This window comes from Thalassophryne amazonica, chromosome 16, assembly GCF_902500255.1.
Source record: "Thalassophryne amazonica chromosome 16, fThaAma1.1, whole genome shotgun sequence".
Lineage (NCBI taxonomy): Eukaryota > Metazoa > Chordata > Actinopteri > Batrachoidiformes > Batrachoididae > Thalassophryne > Thalassophryne amazonica.
This window is the reverse complement of record NC_047118.1, coordinates 37,193,362-37,221,269: the sequence shown is the minus strand read 5'-3', so window position 1 is coordinate 37,221,269 and position 27,908 is coordinate 37,193,362. Positions and strand designations below refer to the sequence as shown.

General features: G+C 40.6%; 1 protein-coding gene across 1 annotated transcript; it reads left to right on the top strand.

The window, feature by feature from the left end:
* The first annotated feature begins 181 nt into the window (after positions 1–181).
* Positions 182–27,908, top strand: LOC117527870 (ral guanine nucleotide dissociation stimulator-like 1). The gene is made up of 17 exons (XM_034190371.1): positions 182–419; positions 6,622–6,911; positions 8,256–8,297; positions 8,399–8,598; positions 10,180–10,337; positions 10,416–10,664; positions 10,786–10,889; positions 11,335–11,419; positions 13,135–13,206; positions 15,393–15,479; positions 17,028–17,060; positions 17,909–18,030; positions 21,764–21,850; positions 23,604–23,724; positions 25,269–25,550; positions 25,780–25,894; positions 26,979–27,908. Exons 1-17 carry the CDS (start codon positions 396–398, stop codon positions 27,125–27,127), a joined length of 2,220 nt encoding a protein of 739 aa, XP_034046262.1. The 5' UTR covers positions 182–395; the 3' UTR covers positions 27,128–27,908.

The window sequence follows — 27,908 nt, the reverse complement described above, 5'->3', positions numbered from 1 at the left end:
CACGTAAACATAAGCTCACTAAAAGTCATAACTTTAAAGTGTTTTAACAGTAGCTTTAAGCGCGACACCAGCAGTGACAGCTCGCCTTGCCACGCCCCCTGCAGTGAGTCCCCGCCCACCGCCCGCGGTTCCAGTTTCAGTCGCTCAGACTCGGACTCAGATTCAGACTCAGTCAGCTCCGCTGCACCGGGGACGTCTGTCCACCCGCTGATGTCAAATGTAGCGAATATTTTGCAGAAATGCGAATGTAGACCAAACGAATTAGAAGAGAAAATCAATAAATACGTAAATAAAGGAAGATGCTGCCCTAAAGTGACTGTCGGAGTGGAAGAAGATTTTCAGTCTTTTAATTCCTGTCCAGATGGAAAACAGCTCTCCGTAAACGACCTGACGACATGAGAAAATGGGAGTTAACAATGGTAAGAAAATACACAAACATTTCATTAAAATAAATGCTGACACTGCGTTTGACAGAATTCTGCATCACAGTGTAAAATGCTATCTATCTATCTATCTATCTATCTATCTATCTATCTATCTATCTATCTATCTATCTATCTATCTATCTATCTATCTATCTATCTATCTATCTATCTATCTATCTATCTGTCTGTCTGTCTGTCTGTCTGTCTGTCTGTCTGTCTGTCTGTCTGTCTGTCTGTCTGTCTGTCTGTCTGTCTGTCTGTCTGTCTGTCTGTCTGTCTGTCTGTCTGTCTGTCTGTCTGTCTGTCTGTCTGTCTGTCTGTCTGTCTATCTATCAATAATATGGCATAAAATCACTTTTTATTTTCCTTTTACATTTTCATGTGTTTGATGTTTAATGTTCAACACCTTCAAAATCCCATAATTCTATGAGTGTTTTCACTCGTTTGAGACCCCTGTGACATATGTAACAGATCCTCTGATTTTGCCTCAGGTTACAAAAGCCCCCCCATCCCCGACCCCCCGCCAAACAAGGATTACACCTGATATGCAAAGTAAAATTTGCTACATTGCACAGATACACTAATATTTTAAAACAGACTTTAACAGTTTATAGGTTACAGTTTATTTTTATACAGTAAAATATTTCATAAATTTTTTTAATGAGGGTTTTTTTTTTTCATTTTTTCTGATATTTTTCTGCACTATCTACTAAATCTGTGTGATTAATTTAAATTCATTAATTCCAAATCTTTCAATTAATTAGATTCAGTTTTTTTAATTTCATACCATCCGTAACACACACACACACACACACACACACACACACACACACACACACACACACACACACACACACACACACACACACACACACACACACACACACACACACACATCAGGTCAATCCAAATGAAATTTGGTTTTGACAAAATACATACATACATGTATTTTGAATATATGTCCTTTTTTTAGCTGTATAAATATGTTTTCCATTAAAGAGTTAATATGAAAGCAGAATCTTCTGTGATTTATTCATTCAGATTAAATTGTCTCTGTGGTCATGCAGGGCTCAGCTGCTCACTAAAATCACATGGTGCATGAGGTTTTGTTTTTCTGCTTTGGATTCAACTGTTAATGTCCTGCTGAACAGTGACCACAGAAGAACACAGCACACTGCCTCCTCTGTGTGTACACCAACAAATGATTGTGCTTTTGTGTGGGACAATGGGGTTTGTGTGATGCTGGGTAAAATTGCAGGCACTGCACATAAACCTTGGCTTATTCATAAACTGTAATCTCATATACATTGTTAGAATGCGACACAAGTATGCAGCATGGTGGCTTAGTGGTTAGCATGGTTGCCTCACAGCAAAGTCATGGGATTGATTCCCACCTGTGGCCTTTCTGTGTGGAGTTTGCATGTTCTACCCATGTTCGCGTTGGTTCCCTCAGGGTGCTCCAGCTTCCTCCCACATCCACATCTTGCTTCATCCCACAAGTTAGCGTGCACGTTAACATCCATGAAATGTCTTGTAAATCACTCCAGAGGTGTTATCAGGTTCCAAAAGTAGTGTTTTAGTTTTAGAAGTGTTTATTTCTTGCTAGCTTTTACATAATATATGACAAAGAAGTTATACTTACACCCAAATTAAACCTAGTGTGCAACTACCTAGGCCAGCCTGTGATGTCACTACACTAACGTTCGCGAAGTAGTTATACTTACACCCAAATGAAACCTAGTTTACAACTAGCTAGGCCAGCCTGTGATGTCACCATGCTAACGTTCGCGAAGTGTTTTGTAAATCACTTCAGAGGTGTTATCAGGTTACAAAAACAGTGCTTTTCAGTTTTAGAAGTGTTTAGTTCTTGCTAGCTTTTCCATAATACGAGCAAAGCACCACACAGCGGCGTGAAGCTCGCTCTATGGTAGACGAAGGCACAAATTGGAAATGACACAAAAATTCAGCCCAGTGGAGAAAAAGCCATAAACCGAACAACATTGTCATAAAAAGCTGTAAAAAGCCACAAACTGGCCAGAATTAATAACTTCAAAGTGAATTGCCATTTTAAATCAAATGGCACCTCTTTCCAAACATTGTAATCCAAACAATAAACTACAATTGACTAAAACGTTTTTTCCTCCCAAAATGAGACATCCGGCGTTCTTTATGAATTACATTGATGGTGACGTGCAGTGCAGCCAGCTACGCTCAGCTCAGAGTCTATGGAGTGACATTCATGTCATTAATGTCTGAAAAGAAATGCTTTTGACAAACCTACAGATTTTGTTTATTTCTATGTTTATGTCCAGAGATCAAGGATCCAGTGACCAATTTCATATTTATTTACTTTAAGACTCAGTAATATGTTGTTGACATACAAAACCTGTAAAGCCTACTTTTAGTACACAGAAAATTCACAAGAGGTATTGATAGTGGAATCGATAAGGAATCGGATCGATAAATGGAATCGATAATGGCATCAATATCAATAAAATCTTATCAGTACCCATCCCTAGACCTAAATGACATGCTGAGATCCTGAAGAGCTTCGCTCATTCATGTCCACGACATATGCATATTATATGACAAGGAGTTTATATTTACACACAAACAAAATAGAGCTTGCGGGTAGCTAGATCATCTTGTGACATCACCACGCTAACGTCTGTGAAATGTCTTGTAAATCACTACAGCACAGCGTTTTCAGTTATCGAAGTGTTTATTTCTCGCTAGCTTTTACATAATATATGACGAAGTTATATTTACACACAATCGAAACAGAATTTGCAGCTAGCTAGAGCAGCCACTGACATCACGATGCCGCTCTACTGTGATTGGTTGTTACCCCCACCCCTAAAAAAAAAAAAATGAACAGAATGAAACAGAATGTGATGTTTTAACCTATTAAAATACCTCTTAAAATAGGGTCAAGGTTAGCCATCTTTGAACTTGTCCAAGGTCTGTGTCCCTATAATGTTCCCTGTGAATTTAAAGACCCTGGCAATAATAGGACTGGACTTATACTGAGCACAGACGGATGGACAGACCCAAAGTCTTTGCAGTACCCGATGGCTATATTTGATGGGCTCAGGTAATGAAATAGAAACTAACACTGGACACCAAAATGTCAAAGAATTATGTAGCATGTGTACTCTACACAGTCAGCACATTTGATATTGGCTAACTTGAAAAAAAAATGATAGATTTTGCAGTATTTTTTAAAAGTAATAATTATGTGATATATTATTGGTTTAGTGTGTTTATTATCTCTGGATCTGCCTCATCACAATATAATTAGTGGATCCTGCTGTAACGTGACAACAGTTGTGCCATTCTGGGAGTAGACAGCATTCAAATAAAGTGATGATAACAAATCCTCCTTGATAAAATACTTAAGTCGCAAGACATCGTTTGATGTCATTAAATTATTCATCTCATGTGCGGCTGGGGTTGCCTTGTTTCAGAAATGAAACTAAAGGACGCCCATCACAGCTCCTTGAGGTCACTACCAACACCCAAGGAGTGGTATATTTAAGTTTGAAAAAAAGCATTTAGTCATACTTAAAGCTTTAAGTTCTTCATTAACATAAAACTATTAATGATAAACTGTGCAGTCACTGAAGTGTGCAGTAATAAGCATAAATGTTAAGGAAACCAGACCATTAATTTTAATCTTTAAAGTGAGGACATTTTTAATTTAAGAGGAAATAAAAAAAAAATATTTGTTTGCCTTGTACCCATTACCACTAATGCTGTCAAGCCAGGTGTTTGACTCTTCCCACTCACATCTGTACAAAATGTTGCAGGTGTTTTTGCTTCTTTGGATGTGGTGGAGTTTCCTCACTACAGAACACAACACGAGGTACATTGGCAGCCCCTAATATTTCCTGTGTTTTATTTTGTTCATTATTCAGATTTGTTGAGTGTGTGTGGGACATTTATGAAAATATGGAACAATTTCCGTCAATACGGGATGCAACAATTAATTGTCAAATAAAGGAGAATTCAATATTTTAAGGGATGGCTGGCAACCCTAGGTGCGGCCTCATTAAATTTAATATCAGCTTGTTCTCAAATGTTAGAGCCTGAACTTTGTATTCCTGTTTATATTTGATCAAACCTGTTCTTCTGTTCCGTGTCGACCATGTCAAGAGCTCTGAATGAACAATCTCACTGAGATCCAAGATCTGACCTGAGATCTGAATGTGTCATTAAAAAATCAATAAATTAATAAATGAATGAAAAACAACCTTGATACTCAGTTCTGCTCAAACTGCATTCCCTCTCAGTTTGCAGAGATCCAAATCCCGTTGTCTCTAGTATCAAAGGATGATGATGTCACAAGGCGTCTGGCATTTAAGCAGTGTTTTGCATTTGTGCACTTTTTAATGTACAAAACCTTTGATAATCCTGTATTTGGCCATAAACATGCATGTCGACCAAGTTTGTGGAAATGTGCTTTTGGCCTGCAGCGGAGACGTACGATCTGATTATTATAGGCGGCAGGATCACAGTGACCTGTTTATACAGCCAGTGGAGACTTGAAATAATAGTTGTGACTGTAAAACAAACAGTTGTTTTGACTCATGCGGGATCGGTGCGGCTCTCAGATCAATGTCGTGTCAGTTGTTTCTGCGTCTGTCTCTTCACGTCACTTCTTCACCATGGATGTTTGCTGCTGTTTTTACCTGAGTGTGACTCATCCTCTAGCTGTAAAATTATGATCAGTAACATTTTTAATGTATGTTGTTGCTATAGGTCAGACTGCAGATGTACCACATATCTGCTGTACTTCTCATACCTTTGTTGGCTCATGCACAGTGGCTCCAGTGCTGATCCAGCTCTTTATGACTTATCTGTTATAATTCCAGCATTTCTGGTTGCACAAATGCACCATTGGCCTAATACAGGTCCAGACATCTACAGTACCACATATTAACTATTCTTCTGCCACTTCTATTGAGGCCAATGTTGAGCCAGAATGTTGGGCACTAGGGAGGGTCATGAGGACAGCAGAGAAGATTATTAGGGCCTGGCTGCCAACCATTGGTGAACTGGCAGAACAGAGCTGCTTGTCCAGGCAAGTAGGATAATCAGGGACACTTCACATCCCTTTAACAATCTGTTTTCCCTCCTGCCCTCAGGTTAGTAGACAGTACTGTAGCCTGAGATGCAAAACAGGCAGATTCAAGGACAACTTTTACTCAACCGCCATAAGACAGTTAAATACAAATTGACAGAAAGAACAGTGCAGTATAGAATCTAGGATCTGGTAGCGAATTTATCTTTGTAGTATCTTCAAATGTGGGATATCCCGTGTCCTTTATTTATTACTACATGTTATGTTTTCACAGTTGCAGAGACAGTAATCGATTAAAAAACTATCAAACACCTTGGACTAGTATTCTGTGCTTTATTCTGTGTTTTTATCTATTCAAGCAATACATTGATATCTCATTCTGTGACAATATGAATGAATGAATGACAATAAAACGAATCTAAGTCTAATTTCCAAACTTAATGGCTGTTCTCATATTTCTGGTTGCACAAATACACGTGGGTCAAATACAAACCAAGATATCTATAGTGTCTCATATCGACTACTCTCGCACCTATCTTGGCACATGCACATTGGCTTCCGTGCAGGTGCAGACGTCTACCACATATTGGTTATTCTTCCTGTATTTCTGGTTGTTGAACACATTACGCAGATTTGTTGATTTTTAGATATGAATGCAGTCAGGTTTACTCTAATCAGCTGGAGTCACTGTCACCTCCAGAACTGAGACACAGATGTAGACAGCCTCTGCACAGATGGATACTGTGCTTATGAATTGGAATTAATACATATGACCTGTACACGTGGGAACCCTCATGCTTCTGGATCAATAGATATTTCATTCTGGAATATATCTGTGTGACTGAACTGTTTCTGTGTCTTTTCTAAAGGTTAGCCAGAATGCCACCTTTTTACTCTGGGAGGTGGTGGTTAGGAAGTTAGACAGACCTGCTTGTAGCCAGAGCATCCTCAGTTCAATTCCCTGCCAGACAGAAAACTCAGTAAGGGCCCTTGAGCAAGGTTCTTAATCCCCAAATTGTCCCCAGTGTGCAGATAACCATCTTCTATATCAGCAGCCTGATATACTGTCACCGGGTAAATTAAAACCTTACTTCTCTCCTCTGTCTTCCACAGAACCCAGTGCAGGAGTGGGGTGAGGAGGTTGAGGACGGGGCAATCTATGGGGTCACTCTGCGCCGAGATCCCCTCCCATCATCCCCCAACCCTCATACGACGAGTGCATGCTGTGCTTTCGTCCAGTACCGGACCAGCAAGGTGCGGCGTCTAAAAGCTGCTACTCTGGACCTGCTTGTGGATCACCTGCTGGATCCCTGCTGCCAGGAGCAGGACTACAGCAGGATCTTCCTTTCCACATACAGAACCTTCACCAGCACCACAACACTCTTACAGTTGCTGTTCCACAGGTACAGAGGGGGGTGGAAGTGTCTCTTCATCTCTTTTGCTTTTGTTCTCCTGATCAGTAAAATCATTCATATAAACTGCAAAAAAAATTAGCTAAATTTTGTCAAGTATGTTCGTCTAATTTTTAAGATGCTGTGTAATTTGTAAAAGATGAACCACTTTCTAAAAGTAAGTCCTTCCGGCTGCTCCCTTGTTTTCTCTGAGTCTCCACAGTGGGTCCGAGGTGGATCTGCATGTTGAATTGGCAGAAATTTTACACCGGATGCCCTTCCTGACGCAACTCCACATTACATGAAGGAATGTGGCAAGGCCTTCTTTCTAGTAGTCACAAATTAAAGCTCAAATTGAGTTTTCTCATCTAATTTCAAGACCTTATTTCAAGAAATCTTATAAAAATAGAATAAATTTGCACTTGGTATTTTTTAAACATGAAAACCAAGTGTTTTTAATTTGATGCAAGTAATAAAAAACTGCCACTTTAAGCTTAAATTTTACCAGCATTCATCATTTAGAAATAACACAGCAGCTTGAAAATCTTATGGTAAAAAACATTTTAGTCTCTAATATGACTCAAAATAAGATGTTTCACTTAAGATTTTTAAAATGTATTATCTAAAAACAAGTCCTTATATTTTATTGACATTTTACTGAAGTGTGTCTTATATTAAGTGTAGATAAGAAATTTTGACTAGAAACTAAACAAATATACTAATATGTATTATAATAGCCAAGTGGCCTCTGTGTGCGTGCATGTGTATGGCTTCGATCACGCAAAAAACCGGGATGAGCTGACGTTTGCTTTTTGATATGCTTATGTATTTTGGGTCAAGGATGAACGCCGCAAAAATGGAAAGTTGATGGGACAAATATTTTTGAGAAATTAGCGATTATCACACACTTCTATGTCACACATTCCAAGTCATTATAGAAACTGCACAATTTATTACCACCCTTGAAACATGTCAGCTACCTATTTTAGAAACACTACCCAATTTTGAGCCCATGGATCCCCACGAGCAGCACAATAGTATGTAAGATTTTGCCTTTTTGCAGTTTGTTTTTCTGCACTTTACTGAGGGGTCATTTCTTATGTGGTAGATTTGTATTTTTTGGTTGTACATGCAGAGTCACCGTAGTTTACATCAGTCTTTTTTCCATGACGACGCAGCCATCCTGCCAGCTTTGATATAATAAGTATCTTGCAGGTGCCTGTTATTTTTGTTTTTCCAACAACAGCAATTATGTGGAGAGTGGTTTCAGCTTGTGGTGACATGATGCAAGGATAAAAAATAAAAAGAAGCCTAAAGAGCACAGTGTCTGATTTTATCCCTATTAACTCCATATAGAGACAACGCTGCTCCACATGTGAACAAGAGTGACTACCAGAGGTAGGTGAAGACTTTTAAATTCTTCATGATAGAAACGCTTCACATTGTCCCTCCCTCTGGCTCAGTGTTTCCTCTAAATTCTTCCGCTGTTGCCTCCGCAGTCCTCTATTGGCCTTTGTCCAGACGTGGTTGGACGAGTACAGTGAAGACTTCAGGGATCCCCCCCTGCACGCTGCACTCAGACTGCTTCTGGATCACCTGAGGATCAGCTCTGCTGTGCACCACAACGTGCACAGCCAGCCTAATGTCTGCTCATTGGCTGGCCAAGCTGAGGCATTACTCAAGAGATTCCAGAAAGAAGGTGCAGCTTTTTCACTTAACATACAGAGAGCGAGAGAGAGAGAGATTTTTATTCTAGAATTGCTATTTAATATTTTCAACCATGACACATCACCACACATTCATTCTTGTCAACACAATATCTTATTAACAATTCGTGTTTAGCACTTAATACTTACAACATAGGTGCCCCCTGGGGAGTAGATTAGGTTTGCATATGAGTCAGGATGAAGTGATTTTCTTTTTCTCGTGAACATAACTCTAACAATAAACAGTAGACACTTGATACTTACATTATAGCTGTTGGGTGTTGTGTGAGACACATCTTGTGTGATGTCATAGTACATGCACTTCCTGAGTGAAAGGGTGAGGTAAGTTAGTATACCTCCCTCTGCACACACACCAATGACTGACAGACTGAAGATGGTCATCGCGGATTTGAAGGGTGAACAACATCGTATCTGTTTCCTGGGGAGTATATAGACATGTGCTGGTGCCTGCTTCTGCCACATTATGGTACCAACTCAGACATGCGCCCAGCAGACCACTGACCCATCCTCACCTCCTGAAAGTAGATGTTGATCTGCTACAGCCAGGTGATATGTGAGTGTCCCATGGTCTTTACCAGATACTGGCATCCTCAGCACCGAGGGACCTGTGTGCTGAATCATGTTCAGGATGCCACGCCATATGACTAGTGTTGTAGCTGGTGTTCCTTCACTGTGCAAGTAGTAGTATGCCTTAACTGGTTCTAAGTAACTGTTCATTTGACACAAAGTAATTCCATCAGTCTCCAGCGATTCTCCAGAAAGACCTGGTACCCTCCAGTTGTCACCTTAGCTCAGTGGTTAAAGTACAATCTCACAACCATAAGGTAAGACTAGAAGTTCTGGGGCCCTAAAGACTTGGACCTTTGTTCACCTGCAAAGATATTGACATTGCCAAACACCTCTGTCCATCAAGCTCATGACTCCATAATTTTCTTACCAGACACCTCTCAACCTCAAAGGCCAAGGACCCAACAAGTTCAACACTTTCACTGCATGCAGGTACACAATGGCTGAATCCAAGAAGTCATTGAAAGCCTGAGTATTAGTCTTGATTCTGGACAGTTACAAGCTGAGACACTTTGACTCCTCATTCACCTTCCGAATGCTGCAATCAGGGGATCCACTGAGTGTATAAAGATCACTGCATCGTCTGCAAAGTTGAGGCCAGTGAATCTTTCCTCATTGACAAAGGCAGCAAGTCACTAGACTTGGCGATTTTCCCCAACACTTGGTCCATGTAAGCTCTGAGCAGAGTAGCAGCCGGAGCAGATTACCAGCTAATGTCAGAGTTCTCTCTAGAAGAAGTCGGAGACTCTTTGTGCACTCTGCACTGTACTCACTGTGTCTATATCTAGAGCGGCTACGATGTCCAGCAACTTCATTAAGATAAGTAACAACAAATTCTTTCCTGCTGGGATGATCCCGGTCTCCCATATATATGAAAAATGAATTTCTTGGAAACCAGGAGACCAGCATCTCCACCTGCTTGAAGACTTAATTTCAGTTACCTGCATTTTTTTATTTTTATTGTTATGATTATTCTTTTGTTTTAGATGCTGAACCAGATCTCAGTTCTACCCAGTCAGATCTGGAACAAGACGAGGGATGTTCTGGTGATGACGACTCAGGATTTGAAAATAGTTTGGATCAAGGGAACATCATGGATTTTTCTGCCTTATCCATTGCAGAGCAGCTTACCCAACTCGACTCTGTGCGTGAGACAAGAAACATTTCTGCTGTTTTTATTTTGATGATGTTTAGTACTTAATGATAGTGGGTTTTTTTCCAGGCTCTGTTTATAAAAGTGGTGCCTTACCAGTGTCTAGGCTGCATTTGGTCACAAAGAGACAAGAAAGAAAATATGTCTCCCACCATCCGCGCTACTGTGGCGCAGTTCAACGCCATTACTAATCAAGTCATCACGTCCCTCCTCTGTCGGCCGACTGCTGCTACCAGCAGTCCCAATCTGTCCCGTCAGCTGCCCACCACGCCGGCACAAAGGGCCCGCATCATCGAGAAGTGGATCCAAGTAGCACAGGTTTGTCAGAACCCAGCAGAATTTATTATGACGCAGTAGTTTTGCCGTACAAGATAGAATAAATAAAATGTGAGGACAAAACGTTTTCTTCCCATCAACAAACAAGTTGTGTCTCTTGTAGGATTGTCGTCAGTTGAAGAATTTCTCTTCTCTGAGGGCGATTCTGTCGGCGCTTCAGTCTAATGCAGTTTACAGGCTGAGAAAGACCTGGGCTGCTGTTAGCAGGTATGTCCACAACGATTCACAATGTCCCTGTCTGTCTCCAGTGAGCTTGTTCTGTTGTCTTCTTCATAACTGTCCTTTAAAGAGGTTGCTGTCCCCTCATGAAACACACTTTAGTCTCACTCACATTCCACTGAAACAAATGTCTGACTTTCAGATGACCCTTATTCTGTATCAGACAATCATTTATAACTTAATCACTGAGGGAGCTGGAGCAGCAAAAATAGTTGGAGCGACATCTTGTTGAATAAGTTGAATAGATAAAATTGTAATGTCTATTGTGCATGATGTGATATGATTCATTCATTCATTTACTGCTGCTTCAGTAGGGTGGCAGAAGATGAAACTAGTTCATGTGTGTATGTCATGTGATGTGAACGATTGATATAAAGTGTCTTTTTTTTAACAAAGCGCTGCATATTGATCACTTTGTCTGTTTTTGTTGTAGGGATCGCATGGCTATATTTGATAACCTGTGGGAAACCTTCCCCAATGAAAACTATGTTCTGACCAACAGGCAGCTCTTAGAGGAGGTAAAAGGGATCTTATACTGTATCTCAAACCTTCATCTATATTATAATAGCAAAGTGACCTCTGTGTGCGTGTGTCGTGCGTGTGTATGGCTTCGATCATGCAAAAACCAGGGAGAGTTGCCATTTGGTATGCTTATGTATTTTTGGTCAAAGATGAATGCTGCGAAAACAGAAAGATGATAGGGCAAATATTTTTGGAGAAATTAGGAAACCAGCAAACAATGGACATTGTGCTGCAATGCATCATGGGGGTTCAGGGTTTTGAGGTTTAATGTTATTGTAGTTCATGTTAGTTTAACAGTATTGTTAGTGTTAAATTATTGTGTTTCTGTAGCTCCATTGGTTTAGTCAGTTTAGTTAAGTCTAGTTTAGTTAATGTTAGTTAATGAGTGACTTAAGTGTCATGTTGGTACCATGAGTGAGATGTGTAGTGTTTTTAATGTCTTCTGCCACTGTCTTTGTCAAATAAAATGCACTTGCTTACGGCAGCTGTGCGTGCATGTGTGCGTGCAACTTCAATCTCAGTGAAACTGTGGACAGCTGACATTTGCCGTTTGGTACGCTTTGGATGAACTGTGAAAATGGAACAGTGTGTATATGATAACAAGAACCTAAAAAAATTTATAAATACATTAAGACCAATTCATTATACAAGCTTTGCTTAATTTATTGTCACCCTTTAAAATGTCAGCTATTTTATAAACACTACCCACTCTGGAGCCTGTGGATCCCACGGGCAACACACTCGTAGTATTTATAATGAATACTTACATTGCTAAGTAGATTATTCCAGGATTCACATTTTGTTCAAATTTCTATGTTACATTTAGAATACTCTAAGGGTGTAAAGTCACAGCCAACAAAAGATCATGAGCTGTCATTTGAAGTGAAGGCAAATAAAATATAAATTAAAAATACAGGAAGTATTGAGATGGCAAGTTTAATAAGACAATATATATCTTACATTTGCGACTCCAATCATTAAATCTTCAATAGGCCAGGATATGTAAAGGAATAGAAAACAACCGCAACAAAAACCAACCATCCCCATAAACATCTTCATTGTGCATAGGATTTCTTTTTTTAATTATTCTAACATTTGACTTCAGAGTTAAAATTTAGATAAATGTTTAACAGAGTTTAAACTAGATGCCAAGCCGAAAAAAAAAACCCAGCAGCCTTTTTATTTATTTTATTATTTGACCTCATTGAGGTCATGTGTGTAGTTACATTTTCATTTTTGCTGGAGGATAATGTTCAAAAAAGCATTGTTCCTCAGATTCTGCCCCAGTTCTGTGCATTGCAGTGAGTTTCAGGTTGAATGAAGGAAGCCTTTCCCTGTGTAAACACAATGTCTCTCACTCACTGTTCCTTTTGACAGACATACAGACACATGAGAGAGGGTTTGGAGGTGACCGGCTGCTTCCCTTTCACAGGATAACTGTTAAACTGGATATCCACGTTAATGTGTAATAAAACCTCCGGTCTGATTGAGTGGGCTGGACTTGGCTTCACATGGCAGCTCATATTTTGTCGTCATGCTTTTGATCCTTTGCAGGTCCTATTTCCACTCACAACCTTTTGTAAAAGAAGAAAACGTGCACAAAACTAAGGGCCAGGGTGGAACTGTCACATTTAATTTGATCCATGTTTTTTTTTTTTTTTTAATGAGACGCTGTATGCTCAATATAGCTCCATCTGACCTTCTTTTACAGGATGGAGGCCAAGTGACTGTGGATAGTATGTCTCCAAAGATATCCAAATGGTGTCCAATCCCCAGACATATGGTAAGTCCTCCATACCTCAGAGTGACAGTTAAGTGCTACTTAGGTCCCCAAGTCCCAATGGGAAATGCCACCAAAGATGATTGAGAACAACAGGGCTAAGGTTCTGTGGGACTTCAAAATCCAGACAAACAAGCAGCTGCTTACCAACCAACCAGACAAAGCGGTGGTTGACAAGGGAAAGAAAACCGCAGTTGTGATTGATGTGGCAATCTGAGCTGACAGCAACATCAGAAAGAAGGAGCACGAGAAAATAGAGGAGTACTGAGGGCTGAAGGAGCAACTGGAGCAGATGTGGAAGGTAAAGTCCAAAGTGGTCCCAGTGGTCATAGGAGCACTAGGAGCTGTAATCCCCAAATTGGAAGTGCGGCTCCAGCAGATTCCAGGCACAACATCAGAGGTCTCTGTCCAGAAGAGCGCAGTCCTAGGAACAGCTAAGATACTGTGCCGAACCCTCAAACTCCCAGGTCTCTGGTAGAGGACCCAAGCTTGAGGAACACACATACCATCCTCCGCAGGGAGGTGAGAGGGAGATTATATATAAGTAGGGTGTGGTTCTCCATCTTTTGCACTTTTGCATTCTGGGAAACCAACATTTCTCGAGAATAGGTATAATTTTGACTCAGTGAGTGCAACGTTGAGAGATGTTGGTTTTTCACAATGCAAAAAATGGAGAACCACACCCTACTTTTTCTGGGTCAAGCTCAAAATTTCTCAATATCCCCTCATATAGCTATCCTGATTTGGTTTTATTCTATTGTTTGCTTTACTATGTGTTAATACATTATGAATAAAGTTAAGAAATAAATGAGTCAGTATTTTAATGCTTAAAGTTTCTTCCTCTACTCAAAAATTTCTGAGTGAGTTTTTCGTATCACTGTTGCCAAAGTGCTTTTTCATGAAGTGGGTAAAATACAGACCTAACTTGTATGTTACATCTTCAGGTGACGTATGTTATGATTTGGTGCTATATAAATAAATTTAATTGAACTGAGGTAAGATCCAGGCATCAACGGTAAACAATTTAACTGTGTCATTATCACTAGGACTACTGTAGGGTTGACTAGTATATTGGAAAACATAAAGCTGCGCCTAACCGGTTAATATAATTTAATATTGGAATAACTACACCTCACTGTTTGATATAAATGAGTATACTGGAAAACACAACACTTTGCTAGTTCACATAAACTAGTATATTGGAAAAATGACAACTAGCTCACTGATATAAACTTGTATTTTGGAAAAGCAACAACTAGATAGTTGATATGAATTAGTATATTGGAAAAATGATACCTTATTGTTTGATATAAACATGCATATTGGAAAACACTACCTAGCTGGTTGACATAAACTAATATATTGGAGAAACTACACCTGGGATACTGATATAAACTCGTATTTTTGAAAAAGGACAACTAGATGGTTGAAATACACGAGTATATTGAAAAATGTACAACAGCTGGCCATATTTCTTTAGATGCTGTTGTTCCACTAACCTACTTACAGTAGTCAGTTGGTAGCGTTATTTTGTTGCTGTTTTAGTAACTTGTTGAATGGCTGCCTTGTTCATTCTTGTTCATTCTTTCGTGAACTACTGTATTCAAACACAGATTGCCAAAGGTGATTAGTTCGCTCAGAGGCTTGATTGGTAACATTGTTGTAGTATAACTCAGGTTGTCAAAAAGTGAAGGTCTGTCAGAAATATGCTTGTACCTGAAAGTTATCATACCAAAGCAGGTTCTTATTTCTGCTGAGGAATCTTTGACCATGTGATAACTGTCTGGGAGTCATTTTTACATAAGCAGTTGTTCTTGTTTCTGGGGGGCACATGAGATGTCCCTCTTGTGTTCTAAAAGTTTGTAGGCCACATGAAACCCAATCACCTCGCTGTGGGTGGAGTGCCCTATATTTAGCCCTGTTCTGTATCTCTGACATGTTGTAATAAACTCTGATCATCAGAATTAAATAACACGAATAACACACCGGACTGTGTTTGGCTGTGAGTCACACACGCATTGTGCTGTGTTGTAACATGAAGCCACTGTGCCGTGAAATGTTAGTGTATAACGTCACCTCAATGTCACTCCATCCACCGAATTTAGCACACTGGCTTTTTGCAGTGAAATAATTTTGAAAAATGGCAGCAATAATCAGACTGATGAATGTTTTTGACTGTGTGTCTGCAGAGTTCCTCCAGCGGGGTGGTTCCATACTTGGGCACGTATCTGACCATTTTCACCATGTTGGACACGGCTCTACCAGACACAGTAGAGGTACACACTCTTCTTTACCACTGAAAATGTGAAATAATAATTCATCTGATTAAATATTCAGCTGTGACACTAAGCTGCATTTTGGTGAGTTTAAATAAAACAAATTATTGGCACATTTAATAAATATCTATACTTCTGACCTGAAGCAGTTGGAGCTTTTTATAAAATTAAACTTCTCTCTGCCTGGTTGAACTGTCAATCCAACAAAACTATGTTTCATCTGTGTGTGTGTGTGTGTGTGTGTGTGTGTGTGTGTGTGTGTGTGTGTTATGGCACTGAACTTCTGGTTTACGATCTTTATTTTGCTGTTGTATTATTTTCAAGAAAGAACCCAAAAACAACAGAATTAAACTGAACAACTGCTGAATTCTGGATTAAAACTGAGGTGACAGAGCAGATTTCAGTCTTAAATGACTGAGACCTGCCTTTTGTTTGCCTCAATTAAACATCTTTCCAGAAAATATCCCAAAAGGCCTGTTTTGAATGCTGTCACCAATTAAATGAAATGTTACTGTGTCCCAGTAGCCACTCAAATGTTTGGCTTCAGGCTCTAATGAAACGCTTAGTCAGAAATATCAGTGTTACCATGGTGATGGCCTAAAACAACAAAAATTTAATTTACTTATTATTCAGGTCTCAGATCATGGGCTTAAATTACTCAGAGACCCCAGGTTTGTATCGGCTCAAATGGAACACTTTGTCATAAACTGGTATGTTACCATGCTGATGGCCAAATACTACAAATGCAAATTAACCCACTATTCAAATCATGGGTTTAAATTATTCAGAGAATCTAAGTTTCAGTTTTCTTCCAATAACTTGTTCTTTTGTGGAAAACATCCTGAAGTTTGAAGTCTGACCTTAATAAAACCAAAACATTGCTGTGTCTTAATAGCCGCTGAAATTTTTGGAGAACACAAATTTCTAGTTGCTTCAATTGAGCAGTTTTCCTGAAAATATCCAGGAATTTCTGTTTTGGCCTGTGGCACAGGTGAGATGTCCACCTCAGTATTTCAGTAAGAGGTCAGTAATATTAAACTCAACAGACTGTAAACTGGAGTATCACCATCCAGTTTTACAAAACTCCACTCACTTCTTCAGAGGGCTCCTGTCTCTCAGTGGGATTTTAACCTGCAGCATCAGGCCACTGGATAACTGCGTAGATTGTCTGAGTACTTGATAGAAATGCAGGAAGCTGGTGGGACTTCGAGAGTTCTTGATGGATGGACTTACATAGTTTGAGTTGGTGGTTGAAACACAGAAAATATAAAACAAACTTTGTAGATTTTGTTAATTTGTTGTGCTTCCTGTATTTTTTCTTGCACAGTTTCCATAACCACTATAACCATATGACTACATCTCTACAACACAAACCTTTTGCAGCCTTTTCCAGTCAAACATGCCTCTCCAAATGGAATGTGATGAGGGAGGGCTGTGTTCTTCCTGATGTACAGTGTACAAATCAGTCGTACACTAACTGAACCCTGGAAACCACTAAACTGGACCATTTTAATGAAACCTTTTGCTTACCATCTGCTTTTCTGACAGGGTGGCCTGATAAACTTTGAGAAGAGGAGGAGGGTAAGTCCTTCACTGTATCGCTGCCTTTTATTCTTTGTTGCATGACTTAGTTTCTCGCTGTCATTGTGTTAGAAAAACTGTGTTCTCCTCTCTGGGTGTGTTCATATTGACCAAGTAAACACTGAAGTTAAAACATTTTGTCACGCTTGTTTTTAGCATGTGACGTACCCAAACCGGAGACCTTTTACCCAGCGATTAGCAGAGTAAACATAGGATTAATGGAGTCAATGAATCAGTGAGTCTGAAAAATTTCCATTAAGCAAGTTCACAAAAACAACTGCATATTGAGTTTTGATATACAGATGAGGAGCACAGAACCTTCTATTATGGACCATGTTGGCACCTTTGAACATGCACGATGACTATAATCAGTCCAAGCCCAGCAGTAGCAGACAATATGTCACGGGTAAGATGTGACTTAGAAAAGCAGAACCAGCCGTACTCAAGGAAATGACCTAAAAGTAGAAGAACGTATTGTCAAAAGAGGACAAGATGAAACTTGGAAGAAATGGAAAGATCTTGGAATCCTGTTATTATACTTAAGAGATGAAAGTTCCAGCCTACTATAAAAATCAGTGACCGTTGGAGGTCGTCAGACAGACGCCAACCATAAGTGGGTTTGATTTTGGTAGGTAGAGTTGAGTCCATAATACCTCAGGATCTTCAATGATCGATGCTGGTGAAGTCTTGTTGCTAACTGCAGGGATGTTGCTTCTTATTTCTTAAATGTTTTCCTTCCAAGGAACATTTGTCTAACTTGTCAGTTACCTCGTTTTTCTGCAGAGGAGCAGGTGGCTGTCTGTGTCACTCTGGTTTATGTGCATCCATCAACGTTTGTCTCCCTGCAGGAGTTTGAGATTCTGTCACAAATCCGTGTGCTCCAGGCCTCGTGTTCCCAGTACAATCTGCCTCATCACACCAGGATTGCTGTCTGGCTGCAGGGACATAAGTTGCTCACTGACGAGGAGAGGTGAGCTGAAATAAATGTCTTTATTGTCATCGTCTATGTGACTTCTCTCGCAAGTGTCACAGGGAGCCAGTCGCTGTGCTCATTATATAATCTACAAAACCACATGGACAAATAAAGGTGCGCTACTTTCTAATACTGTGCTATTAAATCCACACTGATAAGCAGTCACACCGTAAATCATTTGTCACTATCAGCTGAGATACAGGATCACAACAAAACACAAAATCCTGACGTTTATGACGCAGTGATCTCTGACACGTTTATCTAGCAGAGCTCTGTGACTGACACTTATTCAGCCTTCACAGTTCATAAAATCTTATTATGTTTCAGCTCTGAACACCTGAAGGTGGGCTGATCTCTGTCAGGAACAATATGCAAAGGCACATAGAGATAATACAGCAGAAATGTGTTTTAAATTATTTCAAGTACAATTAAATAATAAGTTAAAGTCCATTTTTTTCTTTTTTTTTTTTCTTCTTCAACATTGTACAGTAGACGCTGATCTGTGGTCTGTGGACAGGGCTGTGCAGAAACACATTGGCTGCTAATGCACTACCATACCAACTTTATTTATAAAGCACTTTAACACAGCAGCTGCTGACACAAAGTGCTGTATACTAAAACATACTTAAATAAATGAATATAAAATACAATTCAAACACTAGGTTTTGCTGGGGCCAAAGGCCAAGGAGAAAAAATAGTTTTTTAAATGAACTTTAAAAATGGGCTGTGAAGGGGCCTCTCTAACAGACAGGGGCAAGCTGTCACACAATTTAGGAGCAGCAATAGAGAAGGCCCTGTCCCCTCCGAGCTTCCTCCTGGATCTCAGTACTTCTAGGAGCAACTGATCAGCTGACCTGAGAGACCGACACGGTACATAAGAATGAAGTAGCTCAGAAACGTAAGGCAGGGCAACACTGTGAAGAGATTTAAAAACAAACATAAGAATTTTAAAATGTACCCTAAAATATACAGTCAGCCAATTGAGTGAGGACAGTACAGGATTTATATAATCTCGCTTTCAGTTTCCTGTCAAAAGTCGTGCAGCGGCATTTTGAACCAACTGCAGAGTTGAAAGTAGCGGCTGGTTGACTCCCACAATGAAGTGAATTACAACCCCAATTCCAGTGAAGGTGGGACGTTGTGTAAAATGTAAATAAAAACAGAATACAATGATTTACAATCCTCTTCAACCTATATTCAATTGAATACACCACAAAGACAAGATATTTAATGTTCAAACTGATAAACTTTATTGTTTTTGTGCAAATATTTGATCATTTTGAAATGGAAGCCTACAACACATTTCAAAAAAGTTGGGACAGTGTTATGTTTACCACTGTGTTACATTACCTTTCCTTCTAACAACACTCAATAAGCATTTGGGAACTGAAGACACTAATTGTTGAATGCTTTGTAGGTGGAATTCTTTCCCATTCTTGCTTGGTGTATGACTTCAGTTGTTCAACAGTGCGGGGTCTCCGTTGTCCTATTTTGCGCTTCATAATGCGCCACACATTTTCAATGGGCGACAGGTCTGGACTGCAGGCAGGCCAGTCTAGTACCCGTACTCTTTTACTATGAAGCCACGCTGTTGTAACACATGCAGAATGTGGCTTGGTATTGTCTTGCTGAAATAAGCAGGGACGTCCCTGAAAAAGACATTGCTTGGATGGCAGCATGTGTGTTGGGAAGGTGTCGTAGCACGGACCCACAACAGGGGGCGCAAATGAACGGACAATGAATAAGCCAAAAAGGTAACAATTTAATGTTGTGATAATACACAACGAAACGTACAGTAATTTGCACAGTTAATGTAACTCCAGGTGACGTGTGGGCAGGCTCGAAGATAGGAGACCCCCGACGAGAGAGAAGCCGCGTCCCACACGGCTTCCACCACCAACGGTCTGAAGAACACCGGAGCCGCCAAGTCCCAAATCCCCAGGTGGCCTCTGTCTTCGGCTGTCGACCCTGGTACTGCTGGCAGAAAGCAGAAATATGATGAGTGAGTGTGAGTCCGCACACGCAGTAATTCTCAGTCCGAACACAGTTAGGAGGGAGCACCTCCACCTCCAAATCACACACACTCGTGCAGCTCCTGGTCAACCACTTATCTGAGATGGGGTGTGAGGCGAAGCCGTCGCTGTCACACCAAACGCCAATCCTCTAGATAAGGCAACACTCCAGGAAAACGGCTGCAATAGAAGTTCAAGTTATTACACACACAGTGTTAGTCAGCAGAGAAATTACCTTGGTAATGGTAGTCGATTTCTCGGCGGGGAGGTGGAGTTGCAGTCCGGCTTTTATGGTGGTGATGATGAACGAGTGACAGCTGGTGCAGAGGATGAGTGACAGCTGTCACTTCTTCTGGGTCTGGCGCCCTCTCGTGCTTGGAGCCCGCACTCCAAGCAGGGCGCCCTCTGGTGGTGGTGGGCCAGCAGTACCTCCTCTTCAGCTGCCCACACAACGTGTTGCTCCAAAACCTGGATGTACCTTTCAGCATTGATGGTGCATCACAGATGTGTAAGTTGGCCATGTCATGGGCACTAACACACCCCCATACCATCACAGATCTGGATGGTCTTTTTCCTCTTTTGTCTGGAAGACATAACGTCCAAGATTTCCCAAAACAATTTGAAATGTGGACTCATCAGACCACAGCACACTTTTCCACTTTGCGTCTGTCCATTTCAAATGAGCTCGGGTCCAGAGAATGCAGCGGTGTTTCTGGATGATGTTGATGTATAGCTTTTGCTTTGCATGGTAGAGTTTTAACTTGCACTTGTAGATGTAGCGACAAACTGTGTTTACTGACAAAGGTTTTCTGAAGTGTTCCTGAGCCCATGCGGTAAGATCCTTTACACAATGATCACGGTTTTTAATGCAGTGCCGCCTGAGGGATCAAAGGTCACGGGCATTCAATGTTGGTTTTCGGCTTTGTCGCTCCAGATTATCTGAATCTTCTGATTATATTATGGACTGTAGATGATGGAATCCATAAATTCCTTGCAAATGAACGTTGAGAAATGTTGTTAAACTGTTGGACTATGTTTTCATGCAGTTGTTCACAAAGTGGTGATCCTTGCCCCATCTTTGCTTGTGAATGGCTGAGCCTTTTGGGGATGCTCCTTTTATACCCAATCATGACACTCACCTGTTTACAAACAGGTGTTCTTTGAGCATTCATCAACTTTCCCAGTCTTTTATTGCCCTGTCCCAACTTTTTTGAAATGTGTTGCAGGCATCCATTTCAAAATGAGCAAATATTTGCACAAAAATAATAAAGTTTATCAGTTTGAACATTAAATATCTTGTCTTTATGGTGTATTTAATTGAATATAGGTTGAAGAGGATTTGCAGATCATTGTATTCTGTTTTTATTTGCATTTTACACAACGTCCCAACTTCATTGGAATTGGGGTTGTACAATAATCCAGCCGAGATTAAGTAAAGCATGGATCACTGTCTCAAAGTGATGCCTAGACAGAAAAGATTTCACAGTTACTAATTGCTGTAGATGATAAAATCCGGACTTAACCACAGCTTTAATTTGGCCGTCCAGTTTAAAATCACTGTCCACCTTAAAACCAAGATCAGTAATGACAGGTCTAAAATAAACCACCAAGGGTCCTAATAAGGGGATGGGGGGGGGCACTGAAGTACCTCTCAACTGAACTGGCAGAATATTTCCTTTGGTAAATGTGAAGTTTTGCAGAATTTGTCTTTTTTGTAGCTATGAACTGTCCAGACAGCTGGAGCCTCCGGTGGACGCAAGTTCTCCAACACAGTGGAAAGATCGCATGCTCAGTAAAACACTCTCGTGAGTATCGTACAGTTTGTGCTTGCACACGTGTACTAAAGGCCTATATGTAGTCTTAGTTATCAGTAATTTACCTGGAATATAAAGATGTGGTTATACATCTGCAGTATGTGGTTATACATCTGCAGTTTAAGTGTCTTAATGATGATGGATTTAAATTTCTAAAATGTTTTATAAGTCTACACCTGATGATTATTTTTCCGGAGTAATTTGTTACTGTTTTCAGCACTTGGGTAATCATCTCCTCTCCTTAACTTGTTAAAGCTACAATGTGCATGATATCGGGGTGTTAATTAGCAGAAACAGAACACAACATTTATCACCATTTGTTTAGGGTGTAATTATCTGTAACAACAGATCAATGCATTTTCCAAAGGTTATATTGAGCTCTTTATATATCAATATGGGAGTGGGTCCTTTCAGGGAGGTCGCCATGTTGCACCGCCATGTTGATACAGTCGTCTAAAAGGGACAGCATGACTTTGCCTTTTTAGATTTTGCAACACAGCTTGAAGACTGAAGAAAAAAGAAGAGGAATCTCTGGTTCCTCCTCTGTACACTGTCTACTGATTGCTCGTGCAAGCTAACAAGTTTGAGAACCCTACTTTTTGTGAAATGAAGGATCAAGCATATTGATTATCACAAGAGAAGGCAAGGAAGCGCGAATCCCTATTGGCAAAGAAACAAAAATGTGACCAGAGATGCTGCAATTTGCAACCTCACCACTCGATGACACTCAGTTTTACTCACTGTAGCTTTAAAAATAATTACCCATCACATTTTCTCAGACCTGAGGGGTTATGTCCAAATCACTTACTTTGTTAAAAGAAAGAAAGGGAAAAAAAAATCCAAAGATATTCAGTTGGTTTTTGACATGTTAAGCAATTTGCACATTATGACTGTTGTGTTGGAGTTGTATGAAAACTGTTCAAAAGCAACTAATATCTGAATTAAAACAATTTCAGTTGGGTTAAAAACAGTTTAAACTATTCAATTCATGACATAAAATGACTTAAAATAAAAATGTGAATACCGTGTATTTAATTTATAGCATGTAATGCTGGACTTAAAAAAAAGGTTGCCTGGAGCATCTTATTTTTACGACAAGCTGATATTTGGCTTAATTTTATATGTTTGTCTCATTTGAGAAGCTGGTGCAAGTCAAAAATTAGTTTTGGTTTTCATTAATTATGTAATTATTGGATTGTCTCAATGTCTGGTTATTTTTCTGTTGATTAACGTATCAATTTCAGTGTAATTTCATACATGAAATATTGTCATTAATTTTTTGCACTTGCTTACTCCAATCAAGGGTCACAGGGGCTGGAGCCGATCTGTCATAGGGCTCGAGGCCGGGTACACCCTTGACAGGACGACACACACACACACACACCTATGGTCAATTAAGAGACACCAGTTCATTGAACCTGCATGTCTTTGTTAGTGGTAGGAAGCCGGAGCAACCAGAGGAAAACGACGCAAATACAGAGAGAACGTGGTGCAAACTCCCCACAGAAAGGACCAGGTGGGAAGTGATCCCACGACCTTCTTGCTGTGAGGCAACAGGCTAACCACTAAACCACGATGTCGCCTAACAGGAATATTAAAATGTTTATTAAATTATAATAAATATTTGTCACTTATTTTATTATATTTTTTTTGTCTAATTTATGTTAGACAAAATGTGTCACTGTGGTGATGCAAACCTGCAGTTTTAACACCACGATGCTGAGTTGCTTTAATTTGTCTTCAGCCTCCTGACAGGAAATGAAACATCTAAAAGCGTCCCTGCTGATCAGATCAGTGTTTCATCTTCTGGCTCCAGCGGATCTGATGTGGAGGATTTTTCCTCGACGTGTTCCATGAGACTGCAGGTGATCAGCTATTTGTATGTTTGTTGCCTTTTGTTTTGTTTTAATGCTTCGGCTTCGTGTACAGTCTGTGTCCACTCTGTGAAAACTCTCAGCATGTTTTGCCAGTGTGTAGTTACCAGCGTGAACGTGTATGTTAATATTAATCATGATTGACACCATCTATTACTGTTTTTTGCATCCGGAAAGTATTCAGACATATGATGCCACAAGCTTGGTGCACCTATCTTTGTGTAGTTTTGTCCATTCCTCTTTGCAGCACCTCTCAAGCTCCATCAGGTTGGATGGGGAGCGTCGTTGCACAGCCATTTTCAGATCTCTCTTGAGATGTTCAATCAGATTCATGTCTGAGCTCTGGCTGGGCCACTCAAGAACATTCACAAAGTTGTCCTGTAGCCACTCCTTTGATATTTTAGCTGTGTGTTTAGGGTCATTGTTCTGTTGAAAGATGAACTGTCGCCCCAGTCTGAGGTCAAGAGCGCTCTGGAGCAGGTTTTCATCCAGGATGTCTCTGTACATTGCTGCATTCATCTTTCCCTCAATCCTGACTAGTCTCCCAGTTCCTGCTGCTGAAAAACATCCCCACAGCATGATGCTGCCACCACCATGCTTCACTGTACGGATGGTGCCTGGCTTCTGCCAAATGTGACGCCTGGCATTCACACTAAAGAGTTCAATCTTTGTTTCATCAGACCAGTTTTGTTTTTTATGATCTGAGAGTCCTTCAGGTGGCTTTTGTGAAACTCCAGGTGGGCAGCCATGTGCCTTAAGACGTGACTTCCGTCTGGCCACTCTACCATACAGGTGAATACTTTCCGGATGCTCTGTATATAGGCCTTGAGGCCTTTTGGTGTCAATGCTTATTTCTGGATTTTGTTGTGTGAAGGAGATGAGTCGACACAGGATGCCAATCTAATGCAGGTTACTCCCCCAGCCAAGGCTATTTACAGCTGCGTGGGTGAAGACAGTGCAGGTTGTCTTCTCCAAGGACAGGTACCATGAGCAAGATTCAAACCCAGGTGTACATATTGGAAGACCATCTCCATCCATCCATCCATCTTCCATCGCTTAGTCCGATTAAGGGTCGCGGGGGGCTGGAGCCTATCCCAGCAGCCATAGGGCGTGAGGCAGGGTACACCCAGGACAGGACGCCAGTCTGTCACAGGGCCACAAACAGACAAACAAACACAGACACACCCACACACACACCTAAGGACAATTTTAAAGATTCCAATCCACCTAACCTGCATGTCTTAGGATGTGGGAGGAAACTAGAGCACCCGGAGGAAACCCACACAAGCACGGGGAGAACATGCAAACTCCACACAGAAAGGCCACGGGAATTGAACCCACGACCTTCTCGCTGTGAGGCAACAGTGCTAACCACTAAGCCACCGTGCTGCCCAAGACCAGCTCCTTATGCACTAAACTACCTGCTCTGATATAACAGTGTCTTGTGTAAACTGCAGTACACTCCACGTCTGGAAATGTGGAAAAAGCCTGATATTCAAGCCAGAAAAGTATTTCTCTTGCTGTTCTTTCTGCAGTCCTTTGACAGCTGTAGCGACAGTGTTCCTGAGAGCTTCTCTTCATCCTCCTCCTTTTCCCTCCGCTCCTGTGCCTCCTCTTCTCCGGACTCTCCTGGTCCTTCTAGCATCTCCTCCAGCTGTCATACGGATCTAACCGAGTCCTCAGTGGCATCTCACCACAAACGCTCTATTTCCATGACCACAGTGCCTGTCTATAACCGTCAGGTGGGGGACTTGTGCATCATCAGGGTGAGCGTGGACCTCAGCCACTATAATGGCAACATGTACAAAAGCATCCTGGTGAGTTCATCCTTGAACATTGATGTTGTCCCTTTGATGAACAGATCAAGTGTAGATTTAATGGAGTCAGTGAGTCAGTGAGCCACTGAGTGAGTCTGCTAAATGCCTCAGGTCACTGTTACTTGTTTCATTGCTTGTAGAAGATAAATGGTTGTAACATCTTTGTCATCAATGCATCTGAACCACAGAGGCTTGTGTTTAACTGTTGCTGATTATCTGTGTTTTATAGTTAACCAGTCAGGACAAAACTGCTCAGGTGATTCAGAGAGCACTGGAGAAGCACAATCTTGAGCATATGAACTCTCAGGACTTCACCCTGACACAGGTCATCTCCCAGGAAAGAGGTCAGTAAAAATGACCTTTAAACACACAAACACAGGTAGTTCAGGCAGCCAACTCGTGAATCACGATGACACACCCCATTGCACATCACACCTGTCAAACGCATCATCTAATTGCACTGGATACTGTTGGACATTTCTTCAGCGTGTCATGTGACCTGAGAAGGTGGTCAAAGGCTCCTGCAGACATCAGGACTCTGAAATCTGAAGCTAATTATTTTAAGAAATGAGCCAGATCAAACAAATTTTATTGGAAAACAGTGAGGTGAGATGGCAAATAAATCCTCACCCTGTATCAATCTGTTCAATAAATCCTAGCTGAGGGCAAACACCAAATGCATGTGGATGAACAGTCAGAGATATTTTCTTCAAAGCAAAACATTTTCTCTTCTTTTACATTATTTCAGATATATTACCACATTGTGACAACAGGATAAAACTCAACACTTGGTTGAGTGGTTTGAGCTCCTTAGGATTAAATTAAATAGGTTTTTTTTTTTTACAATGGATTCAAAAATGAATATGTGTGCAGTTGAGTCAGAATTCAATACTGAAGTCCATATAAATTGCACAATTACAAGACAATGTCCATGTCGCAGTACACCTGCATCGCAACATTTCCAAGTGGCTGCACATCTGCAGCATGTGTGCGTTGCTTCATGCCTGCAGTACGTCTGCAGTGCTGCACGTCTGCTTCGCTGTTTGTCTGTGTCACGTCTGGCTGATGCAAACACAAAGTTTTTTTTTTTAATCAAACAACACAGAGACCTTTTAATGCAGTCTTAACATCCTGCCAACTCAAAACAGTACATCATATAAGCTGTGCAATGGAACTGATCTGCAAGAAAATAGAGAAAACTGAGTTTGATCTTTGCATCAGACTTTAAGAAACCGCGATGAATTTCAGCAAACAGAAAACCCATCTAATGTATTTCTTTTATAAAATATGTTATTAAAATTCCATGTTGTGGTAACATGCTGAAAACACTTGGTTGTTTTCTTCTATGCTGCACTTTCTGAGATATTCTTGGTGTTCTTTTTAGAGAAGAACATGAACAGTATCTAACTGTTTAATTTTTGTTTTCAGAGTTGCTCATACCAGACAAAGCAAACGTCTTCTATGCCATGTCCACCACAGCAAACTTTGATTTTCTCCTGCGCCACTTCGCAAAAGGCCAAAGGAAACTTCTGAGAGCTACGTGTAGTCTGGGACGACTTATGAAATCGGGCCGCTGAACAGCTGGAATTTACTGGAATAAAGTGTGCATTAATCCTAACCGCTGAACAAAGTGCACAAAACCAAAGCTCAGCGCATTCCGTGACTGTTTCCTGCGGGTGTTTCAAACTCTTTGGGAAATTTTACAAGACTGATCTACATGATAAAGTCAAAGACGTCACTGAGACACAAACACAAACAACGTCACTAAGACTGCTGGTAGGTGTCAAGTTTGGAAATGAAGGCAAGCGCAGAAACATTCTGTAATCCACAGGACATTTCAAGGACAATGTGACCAAATCTGTAACCTATTTAACTACAAAAATGACTGACCGATGCAGCTGGAGGCTGTTAATAACACAGGTTTAAGAGTCGGGTGTGGAGTGGGCCGTGAACCCTCGCGGCCCTTGTTGTTGCTGCTGTGTGGGTGGCGTGTGAGAAGTGGGTGGAAACAGTCTCAGTGGGATCACTCTGTTTCATCTCTCTCTTTTGGCCCGGATCCTTCGGTGTTACTGTGATACCATCACGTATCTGTCAGCCCTGACTGGAAAGATGACATTCTTGAGCACAGGTAACAATGGCAGCAGGAGTGACTGATGGACCAGAAAAAACATGGGTGCACAAGGAACCTGACTTATTTTTTTAAAAATTATGAAAACCTAATCCACATGTAATATTTATAGAGGTTTGTATAGTTATGTAAAGCCATTGTAATAGCCATAAATTTAAATATTTCTAAATAAGTAAAATACTTTAACATTTTCACCTTTAAAAATACATAATTTGCTGTAGTTTAGGTGA